The 25777-nt window shown below is 28.3% G+C and overlaps 1 protein-coding gene across 2 annotated transcripts in view; it reads right to left on the reverse strand.

Annotated features, from left to right (window-relative positions):
- Nup154 (nuclear pore complex protein Nup154) overlaps window positions 1–25777 on the reverse strand; it is a 68634-nt gene that overhangs the window by 38166 nt on the left and 4691 nt on the right. For both annotated transcript variants that reach the window (XM_075367257.1, XM_075367256.1), the window contains exons 3-14: window positions 22645–22779; window positions 21919–22015; window positions 17443–17606; window positions 15837–15991; window positions 14585–14856; window positions 11429–11670; window positions 10170–10417; window positions 8412–8585; window positions 5548–5665; window positions 2613–2794; window positions 793–902; window positions 492–684 (exon numbers count right to left, since the gene is read on the reverse strand). In XM_075367257.1, the coding sequence (XP_075223372.1) occupies window positions 492–684; window positions 793–902; window positions 2613–2794; window positions 5548–5665; window positions 8412–8585; window positions 10170–10417; window positions 11429–11670; window positions 14585–14856; window positions 15837–15991; window positions 17443–17606; window positions 21919–22015; window positions 22645–22779 (2090 nt within the window). The remainder of the gene's footprint in view (window positions 1–491; window positions 685–792; window positions 903–2612; window positions 2795–5547; window positions 5666–8411; window positions 8586–10169; window positions 10418–11428; window positions 11671–14584; window positions 14857–15836; window positions 15992–17442; window positions 17607–21918; window positions 22016–22644; window positions 22780–25777) is intronic.

Here is a 25777-nt window from a genome sequence, read left to right on the forward strand (position 1 = left end):
ATGTAGTGAGTTTGAAGTGTGCCACTCAAAAAAAAATCTTAAAAATCTCATTGGTAGTTTCTAGTCTTTGGCTGTGAGCAGATCTTGATGTCCATGATTCATTTCCATAGAGAGCAACTACAGATTAATAAAAATTTATTTTTTGGTCTTTTTTCTTTAATTGCCCCATTAAATCTGTTAAACCACTCAATTATAAGACAGAATTTCACAGATTTTTATTGAAAATAAATATTACTTTACATATCAAATAAAATTCCAAATAAGTGCATATGAATAAAATTTTATGAGGTAGGTTAATTTGGAATGCTTTAAAACATAAATATCTTGGATCAAAAGATAAACATTTTTTAAATCCTCTGACATTTTACTGTAAAAAAATCCATAACAAAAAAAAATGTGAAGCATCATAAAAGCTCAAAATATTAAAGCATTTACAACAAAATAGCTATTATTATAAAACGTGAAAATAAATGAGTAAACATATTTTAAACCTGTGAAAGTGCATCAGCTATACAATGAAACTGATGATTACAAACGACCCTCCATAATCCAAGAACTTGTGCTGCATGGTCGACTAATGTTCTTAAGGCATCTAAACTTTGTTTTTCAGCTAACTGAGCTTCTTGTAAACGACTTCGTTGACCAGCTCCAACCAAACTGTCCACTCCAGAAGAAGATGCAGACCTAAAGTGCAAAATTTTATATAATATATGAAATGTTACAATAATTCCTTTTTTTAAATGCAAAAGTAAACGTAGTAAATTTTACAGGATATATACAATATTTACTTACAATGATGCTGATGCAGAGGAAAACTGAGTATTTTTTTCAAGAAATGATTTGACAGCAAGGAGATGTCCCGCAACAATAGCAACTTCTTCACCCATTACACTTGAAACAAGCTGAAAAAAATTTCAAGGTTAACTTGTTTTTCCATTGTTAATTTAAATTAAACCCTATAATTAACTATCTTTTGAAAACACACTCAATTGAACCTTTGAAGAAGAGTTTAACGGGAGACTGTACCACAATTTTGGGTAAATGTAAAATTTTGGTGTTGTATTTTTTTAATAATTTTAACCTCTCTCTAGCCATTGCTTATCTTTGAGAAATGAGTTTCAATCAAGATATTATATTTTTAGTGAATCGTCATTAATTTGCATTTCTCAACTTGTACAAGAACTGGTACATCTTTAGCTGTTATTTCTTAAGATATTCTTTTTTCACTTTCTACATTACTTTAAAAGGTAATTTTTGTGTTACCAAATTGTTTGCATTATGTTTAGCAACTAAACATATGACCTACGTTTTATTTTTAATTATTGTGTAGTAGAAAGTGAAGTTAGAAAATAGTTTGATGTTTATTTTGGCAAAAAAGTGAATTGTACATTTTGTACAATTGTAATTGTTTACAATTTTTATTTTAAATATGACCAAACCAAAAAGGTTGTTTAAAAAGAGGAAAAGGGAGTCCAGGCAGAAATAAAGTTCCGAAACTTCAGTTGCCAGTAAACCATCTGCCAAAAAACTTTAGTGTTTGAAAAAGGAAAAAAATACTCTGTACCAATAACTTGAAAAAATGTCAGTGTGTACAAAATACTCTAAAATAGAAGTATACAAAATTCAAAGCTGTAAGTGTAACAGAAGTTGAAAAAATCGGTCATGAAATATGTTAATTTTAACATTACAGAGATACACGGTACAGGCTCCCCTTAAAAATCAAATTTTACAATAAGTTAAATCTCTATATCCTACAAATTTAAAAAAATGAAATTCCACAGAATAATAAGATTAAGTTAGTGTAATGATTTCTAAATTTAAAATTATTCATAATAAAAGTAAACCTACTGATTTTGAAATACTTAAGGCATTATTTCCAATGTGCTCTGAATTAACTTTTTGTTCTAAAGACAATCAGAAGATAACCTTAGAAGAAATTATTCTAACTGTGTTTTTTTAGTCAAACGCAATTAACAAATATCAACTACGTAGAGGAATTGTGCTGAGTCTTTTTTTTGTTGCCTTCTGTGGGAGTGGCTTATAAAAATTCATTCTGCTGTTAACGATTATACTTACTATCCCTTTAATTTCTAGGATGAAAATTAAATTTCATGTGACAGTCTAGGTGTAGCATAACACTACATTGTAAGGGGATGTAGTTTAACATCTCATCTACAACATAAACTGAAAATTTTAAAAGGAATTAACTCCAAGAAGGAACATTTTTTTTCCATGCATATGAAAATATTTAAAATGTGTTAATTTATCGTAAGTTTATCATGTAAATGTCATTTCAAAAGAAAAAATAAAACTTAACACACATGTAGAATTAATGCCAGTAAATAGCAGGAAGACAAACTAGTGAAAGTGTTCTAAAAGGCAACCATGAGAATTATAACGCCATTCAGAACCAATATGAGTTGAAAGTGGAAAAAGATACAAAAATTATTAAAATATCATGAGGGAAAGTATCTATAAAAAAAAAAAAAGAAGAAATACAATAACTGTCTGCAGGTCTAGATTAATATAACAATTAATAAAAAATAGAACTTAACCTTTACAAATCTAAAAATACAACAAACATGAAAAATATACATTAGAACGGAACCTACATATTGTTTATTATCATTCATGGTCACTCTCTGAACAATGCGAGTATCCCATAAAGGACGTAAAATACGACTCAGATATAAATACAATCCGTTGTGCTTGGCAGAGAAATAAACAGTATTTGTTTCTGTAGAAGAGAATGTTGACTTGCCTATTGGTGTGGAAACAGTTCCAGGATTAAAACCTTAAACAAAAAAAAATTAATAATTAAATAACTGTTACATGGATGGAATCATAAAAGCAAAAACTGAAAAAAGATCAAGAGGTCAACAATTTTTAATAAAAAAAAACAGTTACAAACATTCATGTACAGTTACAAACTGCTGCTTAACATTCTAAGAAAATAGTTCTACACAAAAATTATAATTAATTAATATTAAACCACTGAATTAATGCTAAAACTGAACTTATCTAAATTAGGAAAATGTACAACTGTTCTAAATGATAAATGGTAATAATTTCAACAATATTTTTACAGTTTTACTGTATCTCGTAGGTGTTATACTGTCCCATTCTTTGTATATTAAGAAAGTAAAAATAAATTCAACTTACCTTTTAATATAACAGTTCAAATTACAATTTATAGCTATCAATATCTGAATCTAAATAATTTATTTCAATTTTATAAACAGATCATCAATTAAAACACACTCTCAGTAACCCAACACAAAATTATAATATATTTAAGAAAAATATAATTCATACTGTGAAAGAAATATTAAGTGGTCTACGTTTTTTTAACTTTTCAGTGTTAATCTGACTATGGTTTCTGGTTCCTTTGAATGGAGAGAGTTGAAGCAGGGCAAGATATCAATGCTTTTATAATTAAAGATACAGCATTCAGAAAAATCAAATTTTTACTAAAGTGCAGCTTGTTTGTTTTGTCAAATAGTTTTGTCATGTAGTTTTTGTTTTGTCAATTTTTCTTCAATTTTAGTGAAATTTATATTTTTCAACTGAGTACTTCTTCAGATGAAAGGCCGAGATGAGTGGTAGCATTTCGGCCTTTCATCTGGAGGTCCCAGGATCGAATCCCAGTCAGGCATGGAGCGAGTACAGTTGGTAGTTCACACTTTTTCTTTGGCAAAGTTCTTTTGGACAAACTCGTGAATTAGTGTAGTGACTGATGCATTATCATGAAGGAAGTCGCACGAAAGTTCAGGACTTTTCTTCTTCATACTTTTTCAGACATCCATCGACTTCTAGTTAATAATGGCACAGCTGCTGGGACAGGACCCAGGAACGGCATAGCCAGGCCTAATGTCCCTGGCCTTAGCGGTTAGAGGCAGAAGCAGGATGAAAATAAGAAAAAGATCCAGAACCGGTAAGCTGACCTGTCACAACGGCTATACTGTCGGTAGGTGGGGAAGCTTATTAGAGTCACAAGGACACTCCCCTGGGCTAATTAATACTTAATTGTTCAGCCAGCCCAGAGGAGTAGAAAAAACTAGTAATGGCAGTTGACCATCTGTCATTATCTTTCTTTGAATGACTATTGTGCGCCTTTTAAGTCTAGTGATAATTTTCCCATCCCCTGCAAGGACAGATTTTGTTTTCACATCATACCTGAATGAGTATGGGTGATGCCTATGTTTCATCGCCAGTTATTACTGCTGACGAAGATTTCATTATCATTTGCATGATTCAAAAGTTTCCAACAGATTGCTAGACGATTGTCTTTTTGCGCTTGTATCAAATGCTTTGGAATGGACTCGGTAATGACTCATTGAATTCCTAATTTTTCATGTCAAGAACCCATCGAAATCTCAGCAACTTATACTATCTTGCAAATTGTTAAAAATCAAGATATGACTCACCAAATCATTCACTTGAACAATTTGAGATGTGACAACTAACATATTGAGTCATTGTAGCATTCTGTATGGCTGAGAATCCTTCTACCATTCTCTTAATCATTTTGTGTGTTTTGGTAAACCTTTTGAAAAGCTTAACACAAAATTTCACTGTAACTATTATTTGTTTATAATAAGTCACCACAATAACCACCTAAGGTACCAAACACCTGCTTCAAATGAATGCTACACAAAAAATATTTGTCAAAGATACTTGTGAGTAGTAAAAAATTGTTTGTTAGTTCCTATTCATTGCTGTAATGTCAATTTCACTTTTTGAAATATCTCTGTATAAAAAATCAATATAAGGGATTGTGTATACAAAAAAAACTGATTTCTGGCAATCAGTAAAAAGATGACTTCTCGTCACTGGTGCACAAAGATGCTACATAAAGAGCACAAATCATAATCCTTCATTAAAATTATTATGTTGTCCAGGATTTATAATATATTTTATTTAACTGATAAAAACAATAACAGCAATACTATCTCATCACTTGAAATTTGAAAGGTGAAAAAAAGAAAAAAAAACAGTGTGCGTGCATGCGTGCGTAATATATTATATTTATCTGATCAACTCACGTACAGAATTAATAAAATGACACCTACCTTATTTCATAATCCAAGCATGAGCGCTTTTGCGAGTTTTTCGCATTATCAGTTGCTCTATATAATTTTTCAAATCATTCTTACTAAAGTACACATTAAAATTGAAATTAAAAATTCAACAAAATACATAAGAATTTAATATGGTCAAAAGATCTTTTATCAAATTAAAATCAAAACTGAAATTAAAACTAAAATTTTTTTAAATTCAAAAATTTTAAACTGTAAATTAAAATTAAAAATTGCATATATATGAAAATATTGTCATTAACAAAATTAAATTATAAGTCAAAATTATGATGATGCAAGGAACTCGCGAAAGCACTCTTGCTTGGATTATGGAATAATGTAGGTGTCATTCTATTTTATTAATTCTGTACTTGGGTTGATCAGATTAATATAATTTGTATAGTGCAGAGGAATATGATTCCCGAAAGGATCGATTTTAGAAAAAAAAAATAAATATATATATATATACCTGCAGGAAGAGATGAATAAGGAATGAATACACAAGGAGAAGAGTGGTGTGATTGCACTGTTCCCACTTTAGGTTCTCCGCCATACAAGAAGAATGCTCGAGTTGCCCATTCTGATAGCTACAAACAAATCATAAATTAAAAATTACAAAAATGAAAAAAAATATTATCTCTGTCACAGAAAAAGTCTAGATTTATATTATTTACAAATTTAAGTATTTTTCTAAAGAGACAGATCTGTGTACAGCAACACACCCTGTGAACCACCACTAAGAAGGCAATTTTTAATGCTATCTATTCTCTTAAACTCTTCTGATTTTTTTTTGGGGCTAATTTATTTAAATATTTTTTCTATTCAGAATTGTAAAAATTAAATGCATTTAAAATAATAGTATTTCATTAGTCAGATGAACTGCTACTTACTAGTTAAATAAATGTATTTTATATTAATCTAAAAAACAGTTTAGTTATCTAAAATAAAATCTTTTTGAGTGATTGAAGATAGTTTCACTTTGTATTAACTCACGCAACAAAGATTAAAAACTATACAGATTATAAAATTTTATTGACAAATTATAAGATATTTTTAGGAAATAAATACTATTTTGAAATATGGCTACTAAAGCTCTTTGGTCATCACTATGTTTAGTTCCTTCATACATCCGTTGATACAGATGTGATTGCAAAAGATGAAGTATTTCTTTACAGTCTGTTTTGTAACATTTTTAATTAAATATTTAAAACAATCTAACCCACTAGTTAGTGGGTTATGTGAAATATGGCCTGTTATCTGTTTTTTTTTTTATTTTTTTGCAAAGAGCAGTAGAAAGGTGAGATCTAAAACAGCAGATGAGACATGCTCAGTCATGGTTTCACACTTTTGACTAAACTCTTGCTTAAGTAAAGTCTTTGAGATGTGAGAAAAACAAAAAATACACACTTGTAAAATAAAGAGACACTGTACACTAACTTAGCCCACCAACAATAAGTAGGTGCTGAAAATACTCAATAATATCATAATAAAATGCAAAAACAAATTTTCTCAACGTACAAATCGGTAACATTTCTATTGAAAAACTCACTAACCCTAATAAAATAAGAGATAATGTGGTAGAAAAAGATGACCCTACTTTTCAAAATAAATGTAGGCAGTATAGGCTTGTTATGGGATCTCATTTTAAAGTATCTAATTTTCACTTGTACCAAATCAAATTTTAAAACCTTATATCAAACCCTATAACACACTGTAATAAGTATGAAGAAATGTAATTTATACTTATTATAAGTTGAGTATCGCAACAGAGCTTTTTAACTTTGTTATGGTATTTATTCCATAACTAAAGTTTACTAAAATAACTAAAATTTAATCATTAAAAGAAACATCTCAGCATTTTTAAAAATAATGAAAACATTCATGTGATACAGAACAAAAAAGTAGTATAGAGAAGTAGTGTAGTAGAAATAAAGTAAATGGACCACTGAATATAAAAATAAGATGAGAAAAGACTATGGAGGTAGAAGAATTTTGTTATTTTGGTAGAATTACTAAACATGGACAAAGCAGGAGTGGTATGACCCTAATAGCACAGGCGAAACAAGCTTTGTCAGAAATATAATTTGCTTACATCAAAAATTAATTTAAACAACAGGAAAGCATTTTTGGAAGTGTGTATTTGGAGCATAGCTTTATATGGAAACGAAACTTGAACAATCAGAGTACCTGAGAAGAAAAGATTAAATGAAGCTTTTGAAATGTGGTGCTGTAGAATGTTAAAAATAAAATGGATGTTTAAAGTGACAATTGACAAGATGTCAGGGCAAATTCATGAAGAAAGAAGCAATTGGAAAAATACAGCTAAAAGAAGAGACAGACTTATAGGCCCACATCTTAAGCATCCTGGAATAGTCTCTTTGATATTGGAGGGACAGGTAGATGGGAAAAATTGTCCAGGCAGGCAACATTTAGAATACCTAAAACAAACTGTTAGGAATGTAGGTATACCGAAATGAAACGACTGGCACTAGATAGGAAATTTTGGAGGGCTGCAGCATCAAACCAGTCAAATGACTGAAGACAAAAAATTTGTTAACTATTTTAATGTTTCTGTAATCAACTCTATTAATCTTTACATTCTCTAGCCAGAATTTACCTTTCTGATCACCCCCACAACTGCACCTTAAATCAATTCATAAATTTCAATGACGAAGCCCAATGTAGTTATTGAGGAAACAATTTATTCTATGGAATTATTAAAAGAAATTTTTAAAAAAGAAAATTATAATTTAGTTATAATGGTAATATACCAATATAACTAAATTATATATATTGGTTGTAATACTCAATAATATCATAATAAAATGCAAAAACAAATTTTCTCAACGTACAAATCGGTAACATTTCTATTGAAAAACTCACTAACCCTAATAAAATAAGAGATAATGTGGTAGAAAAAGATGACCCTACTTTTCAAAATAAATGTAGGCAGTATAGGCTTGTTATGGGATCTCATTTTAAAGTATCTAATTTTCACTTGTACCAAATCAAATTTTAAAACCTTATATCAAACCCTATAACACACTGTAATAAGTATGAAGAAATGTAATTTATACTTATTATAAGTTGAGTATCGCAACAGAGCTTTTTAACTTTGTTATGGTATTTATTCCATAACTAAAGTTTACTAAAATAACTAAAATTTAATCATTAAAAGAAACATCTCAGCATTTTTAAAAATAATGAAAACATTCATGTGATACAGAACAAAAAAGTAGTATAAATCACAATGAACTGCAACACTAACTTTTTAAATGAACTGCATTTATAATTTTTTGAACCTGATTGATAATTCACAAGCCAAGAGTTTACCTGAGTATTCTGAGATGATTGATTACAAGCAATAATGAGACAAGTTGCAGCAGCTTGCTGCTCGGTCTGTGTACAAAAATAAGATTTAACTGCTTCACTATCAGGTCCATTGGCTTCAACCAATATTTCCACAAGCATATCTACAGGACGAAGCTTCTTCATTATTTCAGCTCCCTAAAAAGAAAACAAAACTGTAGATAAAAAATAATGTTTAAATTATCTCATATACAACATGTATCACGTTTATTTTCTTAAATCTTAAGAGATAAACCTTAACAAAGAAAAAATTTACTTTGTACAGTTGCATTAACTGTTCAAATTAAGAAACAAATTTATATTATTGAAAATAAATAAAAATTCTAAAATGAAATTCTTTAAATAATGAATCTATACAAATCTTTTAGTAAGCTGTTGGAACAATAATGGTATGTGCATAATATATATATATATCTTGTGTAGTTGCATCTGTTGACAACAATCTGTGCAATTATCTTCTGCTCTCAATCACACCAGCCATAAGTGCTACCTATCTTTAGAAATGGAATACATAAATTCTTAAACCAATTCCCTACTTATAAACAGAAAATGCAAGAAATGAAAAACAAGACTATAGGTTTTTAACAAGACCAAGTTGTTCCCCATTAATGTGTAAATACCACTAATATTAACAATGGAAAATACTGAAATTTTAATTTCATCCGTACTTACTATACTGCTTGTTCAAAAAACTGATAATTCTAAGATAGATGAAAAGTTTATACTATTTATTTTTATTAACTTTCATTTTATTCTAACCCATATGGAAGTGAGATCAGTTCACAGGGAAAGTTTAAATGGTTTGGACTAAAACTATTTTCCAACTTTTGACTTAGGTAGTCTAAGCAAAATTATATAATTTTTCAGTAAGAAGTTTTTATTTTATATAGATACAAATGTTCTCTTATAGTAAAAATACTGATTTTTTTATTTCTTTTAGTTACTTTTTTATTTAACGTTTACTAATTGTCTTTTATGAAAATGACTTATAGAAATCAATGTCTACTTTAAGATTTCCGTTTGTTTTGGTCATTTTTATTTTAATGGGTTTTGAGTACTCTCTTTTTACAGTATATTTTTACATAAATATTAGTTCCATTTAATACAATATTTTATATTTCATTATTAAGACTTATAAAAGTTTTTTAAAAAGCAGAATAAAGAAAAATAGCATGATAAATGTAACAAGAAAAAAATTTACGGCAATAAACATGAACTACTTTAAGTACTATCACATAGCATTTAAATATTCAGGGACTATTTATATTTAATGACTACATTAAAATATTTAAACCAACTTATATCAACAAAACCTAACATTAAAAACTAATTTAATCTTAATTAAAAATTTTTTTAATTACTTTTTTCAATTTAATTTTTAAAGGTTTTAATAAGTTTCAATGTTATTTACTTTGTTATTAATAGTTAAATAAATATAAGGATGAACTCTTTCAGGGTTTTTCAATCTTCTTGGCAGAAGAGCTTGAAGAAAAACACAAGAGTTATGAAATTCATGTTTTTTCTATGAATATCTTAGAAGATATCCTAACTGATAAATAAATGAACAGAACAAGAGAATTCCAGATAATTACCTACAAAATCTAAAACTGATTTGAACACTCTCCCAATGATTCAATCAAAGTCAATATATGGAACAAATACATTGACAAAATAAATTGATGATTGCTTTATATCATATTCTAAATTAAAGATTTTTCTTACGTGAGGAGTTAAAAGAACAAATTTTTTAGCCGGCTCATAAATTTGTCTGACTATAAGTGGTGGTTGAGGAGCATTTGATGTAGGTGGAGGATCACCCATTTTTATTTCACCGACTGCCCAAACAATACCATCAAGGCTTATAACAGTCTGAGCCTCACTTAACATTGGTTGTAGAGGAAATGCATCTCCTGAAAGGCACCATACTTTATCTTGATTTGCTCCTGGTGATGTAACCAATAACAGGTTACCTAAAAAAAAAATAATATACTATAGTATAAACAACAAGTAAATCCTAATAACTGACAAAGAAAATAATATTTACTTATCTCTGCAATCTCAATGCACAAATTATTTAAAAACACATCAGGAATTACCTTGAAGAGCAGGAATTACCTTAAGAATACAATAATAATATTAAATTGTGACCATAATAATAATTATTATTATTATCAAATGTTACAAAATCAGAAGTTGTGTTACTCTTAAAAATAAACATTTAAAAATTTTTGCAAATTAAATGAACAATGTAGTTTTACAATGTATAAATTCAATCAAAAATGTCAAGGTATTCTCATAGATGTTAGCCTGACTTTTACTGATCAAATTTTACTGATATCAAGTAAAGCAACTTCTATTTTTCATTTTTTGCAAGAAGCTCTAAAGAGTTATAACACCAAACAAACAAAAACTATTCAAGTTTACCGAGACCTAAACTGTTATTTGCTTTTAATATTTACTTCTTTTTGCAGCAACCACCCAATTATGGTGAATTATGAAAGATGAATTTTATAATATATAAAAAAATATACAACCTAACTGGAATTCAAACACACAATAGAACTGTTTTCTGACTTTACAAATTAAAATTAAACTACTTGCATCACTCCACTATCAGATAGGGTGGTAGATAAACTTTTTTTATTTTTAACAACTGCAAAAGAAACAGAAATAATATTCACATTATATATATATTTCACATTTATATATATCTGGTTTACAATGACAGTACATTAAACTTTTAGAAGGGTTATTTAAGGTAGTCTCTATGTAAAAGGTGCTACTTGTAATACAAATATTTTTTCAAATAATAATCCATTTTAAACAAGAAAATTTAATAAAATCTTTACAAAAAATTTCATCTGCATCAAATCCATGAGAAAAAATTTTGATCAGATAATTCAGGCAAGGCAAAACAATGCAATATTATATTCATAACATAAATTATATTGTGGTTTAAAGAATTTTTTAAATTACTATACCTGCTGAATAAATTGCTTTATGAACTTTATTTGGACGAGTAGCTGGAGCATTAGCAATAAATCCTGGTGGTAAACGAACATGTATCAATTGCAAAGTTGATGGTCTATAACCTGGTTGTCCAGTTGTAAAATATAAACGAGCACCAGTCTCTGTTACAGCCACTAAACCCAAATGCGGTGATTCACGCAACTCAATAGCACTTATACTTACAATGGGACGAAAATCTGCACTGTCAAAGGTCCTAAGGAGGAAAAATCAATACAGAAATCATACAGTATACACCAGTATAAGAATTACAACTCAAAATATAATTTTTATCTTTCTAATGGGCTACAATTCCAGTTTTTTATTTTCTATATTCCGTTTTTATTGAGAAGTTAAAAGTGTAAGGTTCAAAATTACTAACTTTGGCAGAACTACTGACAAAAATTATAATTTAACCGCTTACTTAATAATTTAAACATAGTAATCACTTTATTTTACTGGTTGTCAAAAGCAATGATAATAAATGGACCACCAAATATTGATATAGTAATTGAACAAAACCTATCCATTCAAAGGCACATTTCAATACATAAACCACCTTTTAATTATTATCAGATGCTCTTAATCTTTATCATCAACGCAGTAATGTTTTTATTAAAAAGGTTTTCTAATCTAATCACAAATAAAACAGAAAATGTTTAGTTTAAGGATTAGAATGTACATTAAGTGTAGCTATTATTTTTAAATATTATTATATTTCTAATATACATATAAACTGTATACAGTAATATATAAATTTAAAGAACCTGATCGACCTAGTACAGAACAAACAGTAATGCAACATTCACTAGCCAGACCATACGTCTATTTATTCTATTTTAATCTATTTATTTATTATTTAATTAATTTTTAATTTTAATACTTTTTATCAATTGATGTCATATTTCTAAATATGTAATTTTTAATTTTTGTTTTAAATTTAAAAAATATTTAATTTAAATTTCAATTTTTAAATTTAAATTATTGATTTTTTATAATTTATATTTAAAAAAGATTTTACCAAAGTTTTTATTGTATTTTATAAGGGAGAAAAATCTATTATTCTTGATAATGTTTATGTGCAATATTTAATTTGACATGAACAATTTAAAAAAGAAAAAAAATGGATTACAACTGAAGATTTGAGAAATTCACAAAAACATTTCTGTATATTATGAAATAAGATATGTGTCATCACACCCTACTTTATTTATTGTTCTGTAATTAGGTTGATCAAGTTCTTTAAATTTATATACTAGCTCAGAAGAATATGATTCTTAAAAGAATTGATTTTAGAAAAATCATTTTATATATATATATATAAAATAAAAAAGAAAATCAAGACTGATGAATATCACATCACTTTTAAATTGTTGCATTCTATTATCTACTTACAGTGGATGGCTGGTTCATTTATTAGATTCTTTGATGATAAAAACAGAACATTTATTTTTTAACTCTTAAAAGTAATATAAAATATCTGATAGAAAAGTAAAAATATTTTCTTTTAAGTATCTTAGAACTAGTCTCTATGAATATTGCATCTCACTTTTTGCTGAAAACTGTTGGAGATTTCAGAGCAAATAACCCCATATCCTTATTAATATGTACCCAAATATGCTATAGACGAAAAACTTCTTCGTACACATTTCTTATGTTTTCTGTCCAGAAATACCACATGATTAGATCCATCTGATAATCCAACTTCTTTTCACTCATGTCTTAATGAAAATATGTATCAGTTGCTGATTTTCCTTATTGAAAGTCAAACTGCTCCTCTTCCAATCAAAGCTCTCCCTACTATCTTAAATATTCTCCCCTCCAGTAACCTCTCAAAGATCTTCGCTGGGTATGATGTTACAGGAATTCTTAATTGCCACAGTTTTTCATGTTTATGAATTGAGATCTCATCCCTTTTAAAATATTAAGGAGTGCCATTGTATACCACAAGTGCTTTTTATAATCTCTGCTGATCTTCATCTTCAAAGAGGATGATTTTCTGTTTGTGTCTTCTTTAAAGCCTTCTGTATCTCTTATACAGATATATAATAACCTTCTTTATAATTCTCTACTTTTCTCTCTCTCCATATGTTGTAATATTCAATGAACCTGATCGGACAGTAGTTGAATATTTATAAATCCGAAACTAGTATAAACAACTTACTACACAAAAATGATATTAAACCAAATACTCTTAACTTAAAAGTAGAGGAAAGAGAGAGTGAGTACATAATGTCTAATGTCTAGTACTAATTTAAAACAACAAAAATTTTTATATAGAATATTTTCTAAAAGTAGAATTTAAATTTATTCAGGTTTTCATGACATGCAGAAAGGACAGCACAGAACTCTCTGCAAACAATGATAATCATTCTTTTGCGTAAGGGCTCAAATACACATATACACTACCTATATATATATATATATATAATTTTTTTTTTTGAAAATTCAAATGAAATATAAACCACCAAAACAGAGTAAATAGATAACTTACCATATTAATTCCAAGAACTGATTTTCACAGGATCCCATAACTTCAGTTGTTATTTAATTCTACCATTACATTAAAATATATTTATTTTATGTGTCAAATTTGTTGAAATTATTTTCATTTCTAAAATTTTGAAATTTATTATAAATGAATAAGCAGATTCTGCTGTTCAGTACAGGAATGATGTAATAATTAAAACATCTATTTACCTTTGTTTTACTATCATTATTGCCAACCATTAAGATTGTATTTTTATCATCTTTTAATTAAATCATCATCTTTGAAAGTGATTTGGCAGTTCATCATTCCATATTTCTGTTTATACTTATAAATATTTCTTGAGTAAATTATTTTTTATCATTATTACAAACTTCCAAAATCTCTAAATTATTTTTGCAATCAGTAATACTATGTTTGCATTCTAATAAATGAACAGCTACATTAGAATACTTCTTTTTTTTTGTTTTTGTAAGCTGTGTAATGTTCTGTAAACCTTTACAAGATTTAAAGAATGTTACATTTCTTTTTGAATGTAATATCTACTTAAAAAATATATGAAATATAAAAAAAGATATATATATATATATAGATTAAACTAATAAAAAAATATTTTAACAACACATGAGAAAATTTCATTTACCTAACAATCTGAACAGCTGATTGGACAATTCCTGCCTGAGAAAGGCAAGCAATTCGTGCAGTTGATTGTCCTGATTCACCTAAATCAAACAACTCAATCATTCCTTTTTCAGAAAGAGTATATAGAATATGTCGACTATTATCAACAGAGATTTGTGCAATTGCATCTTCCTCTGTAAATGCAGCATTAATGAAAGAAGGCACAAGAAATGACAACGCACCAGTTGAATGATTTACTTTTTTGCATCGTTTACCCCACCAACCAAGTTCCTTCTGTTAAAAAAAAGTTAATAAATATATATACACATAATGTGAAACAGTACTATTATTATAGTAATTAGATACAGTAATTATTATTTTAACATAGAAGGAAATCTGCAGCGATCAATAACCAATAACACAAGAATGACCTGATAAAAAAACAGAACTACAGGTTGAAAATACTGAACATGTTATAATATTACAAAGAGGTCAGTGTATTACATCATATCCTTGAAAATGAAAAAAATGTGTTATGGTGGCCTTGATGAATTGATCATTCATTATCTTTTCCCTCAATGAGGCGTATCAATGGCCAATAAGAATAGTTATCCTGAATTTTAAGAAATAGGGAGAGCATGATTCAGAATAACATGTAGTTTTATTGGTTTAGCAATCTATGAAGCAACAGTTGTATTTTAGGTTAAAAAGGGTTAAGTGGAGAGGAAAAAATCATATTTAGGTTCAGTATATAAAGCATATGGAATAACTAATGATGTTTTACAGGGGGTTGAGATCCAATGTTACTGCATTTCTTTGACTCAGTCTACTATTCTTTGAACAATGTTAACAATATTGCAAATGTACTTACTGTATTGTTAAACCTCATTGTAATTATATCAAATCAATATAATAAAAAATCAATCCTTTTGGCAACTACTTTTTTTATGAAACAGACCAATTTATTATTTGCTTGGCCTATCATCTAGAAAGTTAGGAAAACAATATGATTCTCTTGTTAATAAAACTGATGAACACCTACTATTTATTCGCACATAACATTTTCCTACTGGTAATATTATTTTACTTCAGTGTATGAAATATATTAAACAATTAGCAGTTTACTAATTAGAATTAAATAGGATTTATTATGTAGGGATATTCTTAAAAACAATTAAATTAATGTAAAAGAATACGTATAATAGAAAAAAAAACAAATTCAAACGACTTAAAAAAAAAAATTACATAAAATATTAAAATAAATTTTATATTACCTGATACATTATTTCAAAAAGACTTCCGTCTTTCCCACCAAGAAATATTCTTCCATTATCAGTTCCAGCTATTGTAGTAATACTAATACAATCTGTTGATAAGCTATAAATAACATCTGGTGTAAGGTGAAGTTCATCTGTATGACCATAAAAACCTTAAAAATAAAGCAATTAAAAAAGTTAATAAGAGTACCATATGATAACAATTGTCTATTTATAAATAGACAAATAACACCACAATTAGAAAAATCAGCTAACAAACACCCACAAAAGAGCTGTCTAAATGAAAAAAAAAGGAGTTTGCAAGAAATGTAAAAGTAAGATGACCTGCATCTTGATAAAAAAAGATTACACAAAAATAACAATATGAACATAATAAAAATAACATAGGTTCTTAACAATGGAAGAAAAATAAAATAATAAGCAATTCTTCTAGCTTTCTTGAATCTTCATGCAAAAATATTTTGAATACATATATTACTACTTATAACTATTCAACACTAAGCAGTGATGAAAGAAAACATTTTTAAAATCTTTAAACTTTTTTTCATTAAACAAACTTCAACTAACTCACTTCCCAATCCAATCATTAAAAAAGATGGGAATTAAAGGATAAGATCAAACTCTGAACTGTATAACTTTTATCCAAAAATAACAGGTAAAATTAGGAAAAGAAGAGTTACTTTTCATGGCTACTTTCAAAGGATTAACTAAAAAAAAAAATTACATATTTTTTTTTGAAAATAAGAAAACTGAGCAAGATATAAAAATTGGGGAAGTTAAAATAAAAAATTTCAGAGGAAATAGGAATTCAACAAAACTTAACATTTGACAAAAACAAATAAATAGTCAGAAGAAAGGAAAATGGTATTCTCCAAACATATGAAAAAAACACTAGAAAAAAATTAAAGAGAACAAAAAGAAATAGTTTTTTTAGTGGTCCACAGCAAAGCTGGCTGGCAACGAAAAAAACCATTTTCATTGAAGTATTTGTATTACTTATGTTTAGGTTTGAAAAAAATATCCTTTATTCATCAACATTTCTAATCTTATTTTAAAATAAATCTGAATTTATTTTATAACTGCATGATGGACAGTATATTCTGAATAATACCACAAACACAGATAAAGAAATGTATTAAAAATTTTGAAAAATAAAAAAATGGTTAAGTAGAATCATCTTGCTTGGTGCTACCCCCATTGGAGATTATAATAATTAATAGTTAGATGCCCTCTTAACAACAGTTAATAATACCAATTATATAATAATAATAATAATAATATATAGGACAATAATAAATAATATTGTATAAATGATACATACAATAATCTAGTCTACGTTTTGTAAAGAATGTAAAAAGTTTTTACTAAATATTTTAATTACTATATTTAAACATTCAATTCAATGGAAAGACTCTATGATACCTGTCTTTAAAATAAAAAATCTTCATACTAGATACAAAAAGAAAATTACATAATCTAAGTTTTGCCAAATCATTCTTTTGACTTTTAAGTTTTCAAATAAGTTAAGCATCACTTAACTAATATTCAGCATAAATTGATCAAATAATGAACATGCATGAGAACAAATCATTATTATACTTACGATCTGAGGTCTTTTTGAAAGTAACACCAAGGACAACAATATCCACAGTTGTAGTTATAACCAATAAATGTCTAATATAACTAAGAAATACCCCTGGTTTTGGTTTAACAAGACCGACAGAGATTATTGTTTCTGATAACCCATCATAATATGCTAAATCAGAGCTGAAAAATAAATATAAAAAAATTATGAACATCTTAGTGCAAATAAAAACATATTTAATGAAATGATAAGAAAGGAAAAACTTCTTTTTTTTAATTAGTATAATCATAATAATTATTCATATACTGGCACCAATTTTCTGAAATTGGCACTATCTTAAGAAACTTAAGAATTAAGACCAACAATAAATAGAATGACAAGGAACTTGACTGTTTAACTTAAAACTACAAATACCTATGAGTACAAATCAGCAGCGCATGTTTCAAAATTAAGATATATTTTTAAATCTTTCAATTCTGACATATATGTGTTCCATGCTGTTATTCTATTCTGGAAATTTAATAACTTTTGTTAAAGTTCACTGTAAACATAACAAAAAAAAATGTTACTTAAAGGCTCTATCAATCACATTCTTAATGGTCCAAAGACATCCTTATGATCCTGAATTTAGAAGAAAGGAAACCATTAATAGAAGATATGTTTCAGATTAAATAATAAAATTAACTGCAATGTATTACTTATAGCAAACAGTATTGGGGAGTAAAATGTTACACTAAATGGTTCTTTACATAAAACACGGAATGTGTAATGCCAAAAGCATACAAAAATCTGCAGTTAATTCACTGTTTCAGTAAAAACATGTCTATAATAAACATCCAGTTTCTTACAAAGTTAAAATTTTAAATGGAGGTAGTAGTACTTCATCATCTAGGTCTCTGATAACCAAACAAATATGAAAAAGGAAATTGCCAGGTGTCCTCGAAGGCTTTAGACAATTTTAAATATTTATTGAAATTACCACCTTAGTTACATACTTTTGAGATTTTTATATAATATCAAGTAATTAAGTTTTTTCAAATTGCTCATTAATTTGTATGTAGATCTCATTCTCTGTATGGAGGGCATCTACATTACATTCAATTTCTGTTCATCTTCTTCTTAACATAGGTTCATGAATGGCCTCATCAGCAGCAGCTATTTTTGGTTGAAGTCATTCATTTCCCTGATTTTAGTCTGTATACAATATTTTTCATACAACGCAAAAAGAAGTTATGGCATTATATCTGGAGGAACAAGATGACCAATAAAGCATGTCATGGTTTCCTCATCAGGAAACCATGACATGCTATGATAAGGAAATTTTACATTAAAAATTCACATACATTTAACGTCAATGAGGTGGTGGCTCCATCTTGCTAAAATGGACAAATGATTAAAGTTAATAAAGTTGTGACATTTTCTGTGAGAAGCTCTACATAGGTAGCTGCCAATTTTGAAAAGAGAAATGGACAAATAAGTTTATTACACAAGTGATACTACACGTTGATGTTTGGGCTATCAAATTCAATTTCCCAAGTGATGTGAGGGTTTCTAGATCCCCAAATTCTTTCACAATATTTGTCAAGCTGTCCACATGCAAAGAAAATTTTCCCTCATCAATAAAGCAAACATGATTGAGGAAGAGATAATCTCCATCAATTCTTTTACAGAATGTTAACAGAAAATTTCTTTATTCTAGTATATTATCTGATTGAATTGATTGATTGCAATAATTAAACTTATATAAAGCCTCAGATTATTACGCAGAATTTTGAGAGTTTTTATCCATATGTTGTGGTAGAATGCATGCAGTACTAATGGAAATTTTAAAAATATCCTTATCAACAATGATGTTTTAGTTCCCGTACCCTACAGTGAGCAACATTACATCATTCTCAAGATGTGATCACCAAGCATCAATTTTGAGGAAGTAGTTTCTTAAACATGTTACTTTATAGCTTTGTAATCAGCTTACATTTGTAGCAATTATGATTTGTCATGGCATACATTTATGCAATTGTATGAAAACTATTATGGATAATTTAGACATTTCCAAATAATGGTAAATAAATATTTTATCCAGATCAGTAAATAATTATGCATTACATACATCACTTTATGAACTGGTAAGTATACTATCCCACAAATAAAAAAACAAACTGTTCCAGCATTTGCACAAATGGATAAAAAAAAACCATGGTAAAACATTGATCAGGTCAACATAATAAAAAAAAAATTAAGTAATTAAATCCACATTAATACATATGTAGGAACAAATTTAAAAATAAAATATATATTATTATATATGGAAAATAACCTGCATTATTTTTACCATACAAGAATAATTAAATATACATGTGAAATTAATGGAAATTAATTAGCCATGTTAACATGGATGCAGAAAATTATGATTTATCTTTTTAATTAGTTATTTAAATTATCACGAACAAAATAATATTGATTTTGTAAAAGAAAACTTTTATATTATTTGTTTAAATTATTGAAAAAATATTTTAAATGAAATCTAAAAGCATCTTTTATTAAAAATGACAACAAGTAAAGATAACGAATTAAGAGCCTTTCTTGCATGTATTGTGAAAATAGTGAAGCAGTGTAATAATATGAAGATAGTTTGTGGTCTGGTTTGGTAGAGCAAGATAGTTTTTTAAGCAAAGATTAATACATGGATAAAGGTTAGAATTTTTAATTTACTAAATATCAGCCAACATAATTCATATCTATTGGCACTAACGAAGATCTGATAACCCATTTCTGTATTCTGTAAACTTTCTGATTATTTATAAGAAATAATATATTTTAGATTCAAAATTATAACTCTCAAATATTTGTAGACTTAGATTGGGATAAAATGTTCAGAATTTTAAAATACCTAGTGTTCAAGGATAGAGATAGAAGAACAATTGTCAACATTTACAGGAATCAAACTCCAACAATAACTGAAGAGCTAAGAAAAAAGCAGTAATAAAAAAAAGGGAGTTGGACAAGAATGTTTCCTATCCCTGTTACTTAATCTTTACATAGAACTACCAGTTAATGATGTTAAAGAACAGTTTAGATCTGGAGTAACAGTGCAAGGTGAAAAGATAAAAATGCTACAATTTGCTGATATAGTAATTCTAGCTAAGAGTAAAAAAAGATTTAGAAGAAACAATGAATGGCATGGATGAAGTCCTACGCAAGAACTACCACATGAAAATAAACAAGAACAAAATGAAAGTAATGAAATGTAGTAGAAATAAAGTAAATGGACCACTGAATATAAAAATAAGATGAGAAAAGACTATGGAGGTAGAAGAATTTTGTTATTTTGGTAGAATTACTAAACATGGACAAAGCAGGAGTGGTATGACCCTAATAGCACAGGCGAAACAAGCTTTGTCAGAAATATAATTTGCTTACATCAAAAATTAATTTAAACAACAGGAAAGCATTTTTGGAAGTGTGTATTTGGAGCATAGCTTTATATGGAAACGAAACTTGAACAATCAGAGTACCTGAGAAGAAAAGATTAAATGAAGCTTTTGAAATGTGGTGCTGTAGAATGTTAAAAATAAAATGGATGTTTAAAGTGACAATTGACAAGATGTCAGGGCAAATTCATGAAGAAAGAAGCAATTGGAAAAATACAGCTAAAAGAAGAGACAGACTTATAGGCCCACATCTTAAGCATCCTGGAATAGTCTCTTTGATATTGGAGGGACAGGTAGATGGGAAAAATTGTCCAGGCAGGCAACATTTAGAATACCTAAAACAAACTGTTAGGAATGTAGGTATACCGAAATGAAACGACTGGCACTAGATAGGAAATTTTGGAGGGCTGCAGCATCAAACCAGTCAAATGACTGAAGACAAAAAATTTGTTAACTATTTTAATGTTTCTGTAATCAACTCTATTAATCTTTACATTCTCTAGCCAGAATTTACCTTTCTGATCACCCCCACAACTGCACCTTAAATCAATTCATAAATTTCAATGACGAAGCCCAATGTAGTTATTGAGGAAACAATTTATTCTATGGAATTATTAAAAGAAATTTTTAAAAAAGAAAATTATAATTTAGTTATAATGGTAATATACCAATATAACTAAATTATATATATTGGTTGAGATGAAATGAAATGGCAGAAAAAACAAGGTATGGGAATACATAAGTACTATAAAAACAAATGTTTCAAGCAAGATAATTGGAGAATGGGTGAGAGCCCTGAACTAATCTATAATAAAATTATAGATATGTTTGAGGAAATAAAAAAATTAGCAGCTCTTACTCATACATATATGCATCTACAAACACAGAAAATTGCTTTAAAAAACTTTAAAATAGTTTTCAGAAAAAATGAATTAAAGAAAAAATCAACTGCAGCTTTTCTCCTATTTTTCCATTAATTTAAAAAGCAATTTATATATATATATATATTTTTTAACAAATACTTATAGTAAACTAATAAAGAATTCTAAACCAAATTTCTTACCCATGTTCAAAGTCCCATATGTATATGTCACTATCAATTGTTAGCCACGCACGACTGATTTCAGAAAACAAACCCATCATACAATGGCACTGCATATCTTAAATGAAGTGTTAAAGAAAATATACATAAATTACAAATATTAAATAACTGTTAAAAACAAGTCAGGCTGTTATATTAAAACAATTTCATATGTATAAATTAAATTAATCCTACACACACAGGGTCTTCTGTATTAAATATTTTAAGACAAAATAATACAATTTTAAAAACAAGTAATATTAAAAACTGACAATTTTATGTTTATTTACTGAATGCAACAAACTGTCTTATATTAAAAAATAAAATACAAAAACATAATATTTTACTGCAATAAAGGCTGTAGCCTGGTATAAGGACAAATCACTTGCAAATCAATCTCATTACAAAACTAAGAATTACACCAAAAGTTTTTCCAGCAAGTTATGTCAACGCTAGTCGGACTTTCCATCTGTCTACTATGATGGTAAATCAGCAAAGTACAAAACCAGTACAACTGTACTACTTTTTTGGCATCTAGCCATCTCTTAAATGTCCATGGTTGCACTGATTAAAATAATTCAATAGCAGAACAGATGCCTTCCAGTTGTAAACCCTTCTTCAATAAAAAGACTTATTTTAACAAGCCAAATGAAACACATTGACATATAAATATTAACCTCTTCTACATGACATATAAGTTAAGGATACGACTAAAGTGCTCCATAATTTCTGGAGGTAGAGGAACTTTATTTATAGTACAAAGGTTATTTATGTTGTTCAGGCCTACAACACCTGTAGAACTAGGATAATCGACTTCTGAAAGGCCACTAAATGTTGGTCCACCTATAAAAAAAAAAAATATATATATATATACATAAATAAGTATTACAAATACAAAAGTAGAGAACACAACACAAAAATAATTTATTGTTAAACTGATTATTTCACATACTTTATTTGCATACCTTATTAAAAAGTTTAAAACTGCACATACTATTCACTTCATAAATAAATATATTTTTTGTAATTTATGTTTTCAAAGACTAACTAATCCTGGTAGTATATAAACAGAATAACTTTATATAATGCCAAGGGAGATCTTCACCATCTCCCAGCAAATTATAATCAACAATTACATAATTTTCTGAATATATTTTAACAACTCTACTTAATTTGCTCACAGTTACATCATCACTCTGTTAAATACAGAAATATTTTTACTGTCATCAATAGAATATACATTCACTGAGTATCTACAGAATGGGTGGGAAGTCCTTTATGTTAATTACGAAACTAAGAGGTGCAGCTTACCTTCTATGATATAAAATGGTCTGCGTTTGTTCCACCATGTTCAAAGCACAGCTGTACGCGCCTACATGTCTGGTCGTTCATCCACAATGGCATATCAGGGGTGATCATTTCAAATGCTGACTAAACAGCATCTGGGAGCTGCTTGTTGTTGACATATCTGCCTCAGATCTCTTTTTTCAAAACCTCAAAGTGCATTGTTAGATGTGGTGAAGTCAGGGCTCTGTTGCTGACCAAGACAATGGAGCCAGTAACTTTTATGACACGTGTGATCCAGCGATTCAGGAAAATTTCATCGAGGCGTCTGCAGACATTCATATCAAAATGTGCTGGAACACCATTTTGCTGAAATGTAATGATGTCAACGATACTTTTACCATTAATTTTGTAAGCAACCACTTATCAATCATTCTCAGATAATTGTGTTAACTGCACCATCAAAAAAATAAGGACCATGGAGATTTTAGTTGTCATCCCAGTCCAAATCATAACATGAAGCATTCGATTTCCTCAAAAATGTACGGATTGCCTTTTGCCAAGAAAAAAATTTCAGGTACAACAGTTCTGATAAATTGCAAACTCGTCTAAACACATGATGTCTTTTTATCATTTGCTCTCAGAAAGCGTTCAAGCAATAGGTGATACGCTTAAACACATCAATCAAGGTCACTATCACTCAACTCATTAACTATGGCTGGACGAAAACATTTAACTTTCAAGCCACATATGGTCTCGTATTGACGATCTTGAAATGCCTAACTCTGCAGAATGTTTGCGTGTTGATGTAGTCGGTGATTGTTGAATCGATGCCACCACAGTAGCACAGTTCTCAGCTCACGTGCTCGGTCTCCTGCTGCATAGCTCATGAAGAACCACTTCCTGTTGCAAAAACCTTCTTCTCCCTTGTCAGTAAAGTTTGCAATGATGGTAACGATTTCCCAAAATGCACAAAGAAGTCATTCATAATGTTCTCCAATGCTTTACTAGAGTGTGAACATTCGTTGTCCCACACACGAGCTAACTAATGCTCTTCAACAGTGAACGCACTTGTATCCACCACCATTGCACATTCGACTACAACCAAAGTCATCCCACCACAAATGAACACATCAAATGATCCCCACCAGCTTAACCTCCCCAAGCTTTTCTAGCAGAAGTGAACGATATCGCCAGTGTGAATTGGCAGCAGTAGAACCCAATTAAGCTGGATTTATTACAGTGTGGAGAGATTTCCTGCCCATCCCGTATCTTATATGAATAACTATAATAATTACATATGAATAACTAATACTACAACATATATGATTAACTTTTTTTTTAATCATAGTTATGAATAAATTATGCATTGTAATAAAGAATAATGTGTTGTGACTTCATTAGAAAAAACTTGGATAGAGTAGAAAGATTTAATAAAGATAAATCAATAAAGAATACTGCTATTGATTTTTGAGTTAAAAAAAAATAGTTAAAGACTACAAAAAAAAGTCTATAATGTTCAGCAAACTCTACATCTTTAAATTCTCATTTTAAACTAAAGAACCCGATCTGGTGATTTAGATTATGTAGTTCAGCAGTCAGTTTATGTAACAAAGAAATTTGATATTTTCATTAGTAAACAGAAGAGAGAGCATCATATTAAAATTGCTATTCAAAGAAGATACTTCAACATTTTATCATTAGTGGTTACTATGATGGAAAAGTCATAGGATCCACATGGCTATTTGTAGTGAAAAGTTACTACAAAATTTATTTGGGGCAAATTTATTTTAAGTGACATCTTTTATTTAATCGTTAAATACCTAATTATAAAACAAAACAAAGTTATGTCAATTTAATTGGCTTTTCCTGAAATTTGCACTGAAACTAGAAATAATTAACAGAAGTGATTATATTAATGAAATTTAATCCTAAAAAGAAAAAATATATTAACAAAAACTAAACAAAATTACACAATCAAATGAAATTTTAAAATATATCTTTATTAAGTTGCAAGAAGCAGTATGTTATCTTAAGCTTTTTTTTTATGTGTGCACCTTTATTCGAGGTAATTTTAAAGACAGGCATTCAAAATTAAAGTTAAGAAAAATACTCTATTTTATATTTTTAACATTACACCACAAGTGATGATAGATCCACCAAAAACACACTTAAGTAATATTCTACTATTTACAATTTAATAGACACATCTATTTCATTTTATTTTACCATAAACATACTGGAAGTAAGTTGATGTATTATAAATATTTGTTTATCAATAATCAGATTAAAACTTGCAATTTTGTTCATTTAACTTATTCAATAGCAATATTTTTGGTCTTTATAACCACTCAACTACAATATGGGACATCACAGTAAAAATATCATATACATTTATACAATTACTCCTAACATTTGAAAGCTATTAGACATAACTATACTGTATTCAGTTAGCTTATGAAGTGAAGAAAAAACAAATGTTGCCTTTGTATGAGTAAATTCATCATGATTCTGCTCAGTCACGTCCTCCCTTGCACATAAGAGTCAATTCACAAAA

The sequence above is a fragment of the Lycorma delicatula genome, chromosome 5, assembly GCF_047948215.1.
Source record: "Lycorma delicatula isolate Av1 chromosome 5, ASM4794821v1, whole genome shotgun sequence".
NCBI classification, from domain to species: Eukaryota; Metazoa; Arthropoda; class Insecta; order Hemiptera; family Fulgoridae; genus Lycorma; species Lycorma delicatula.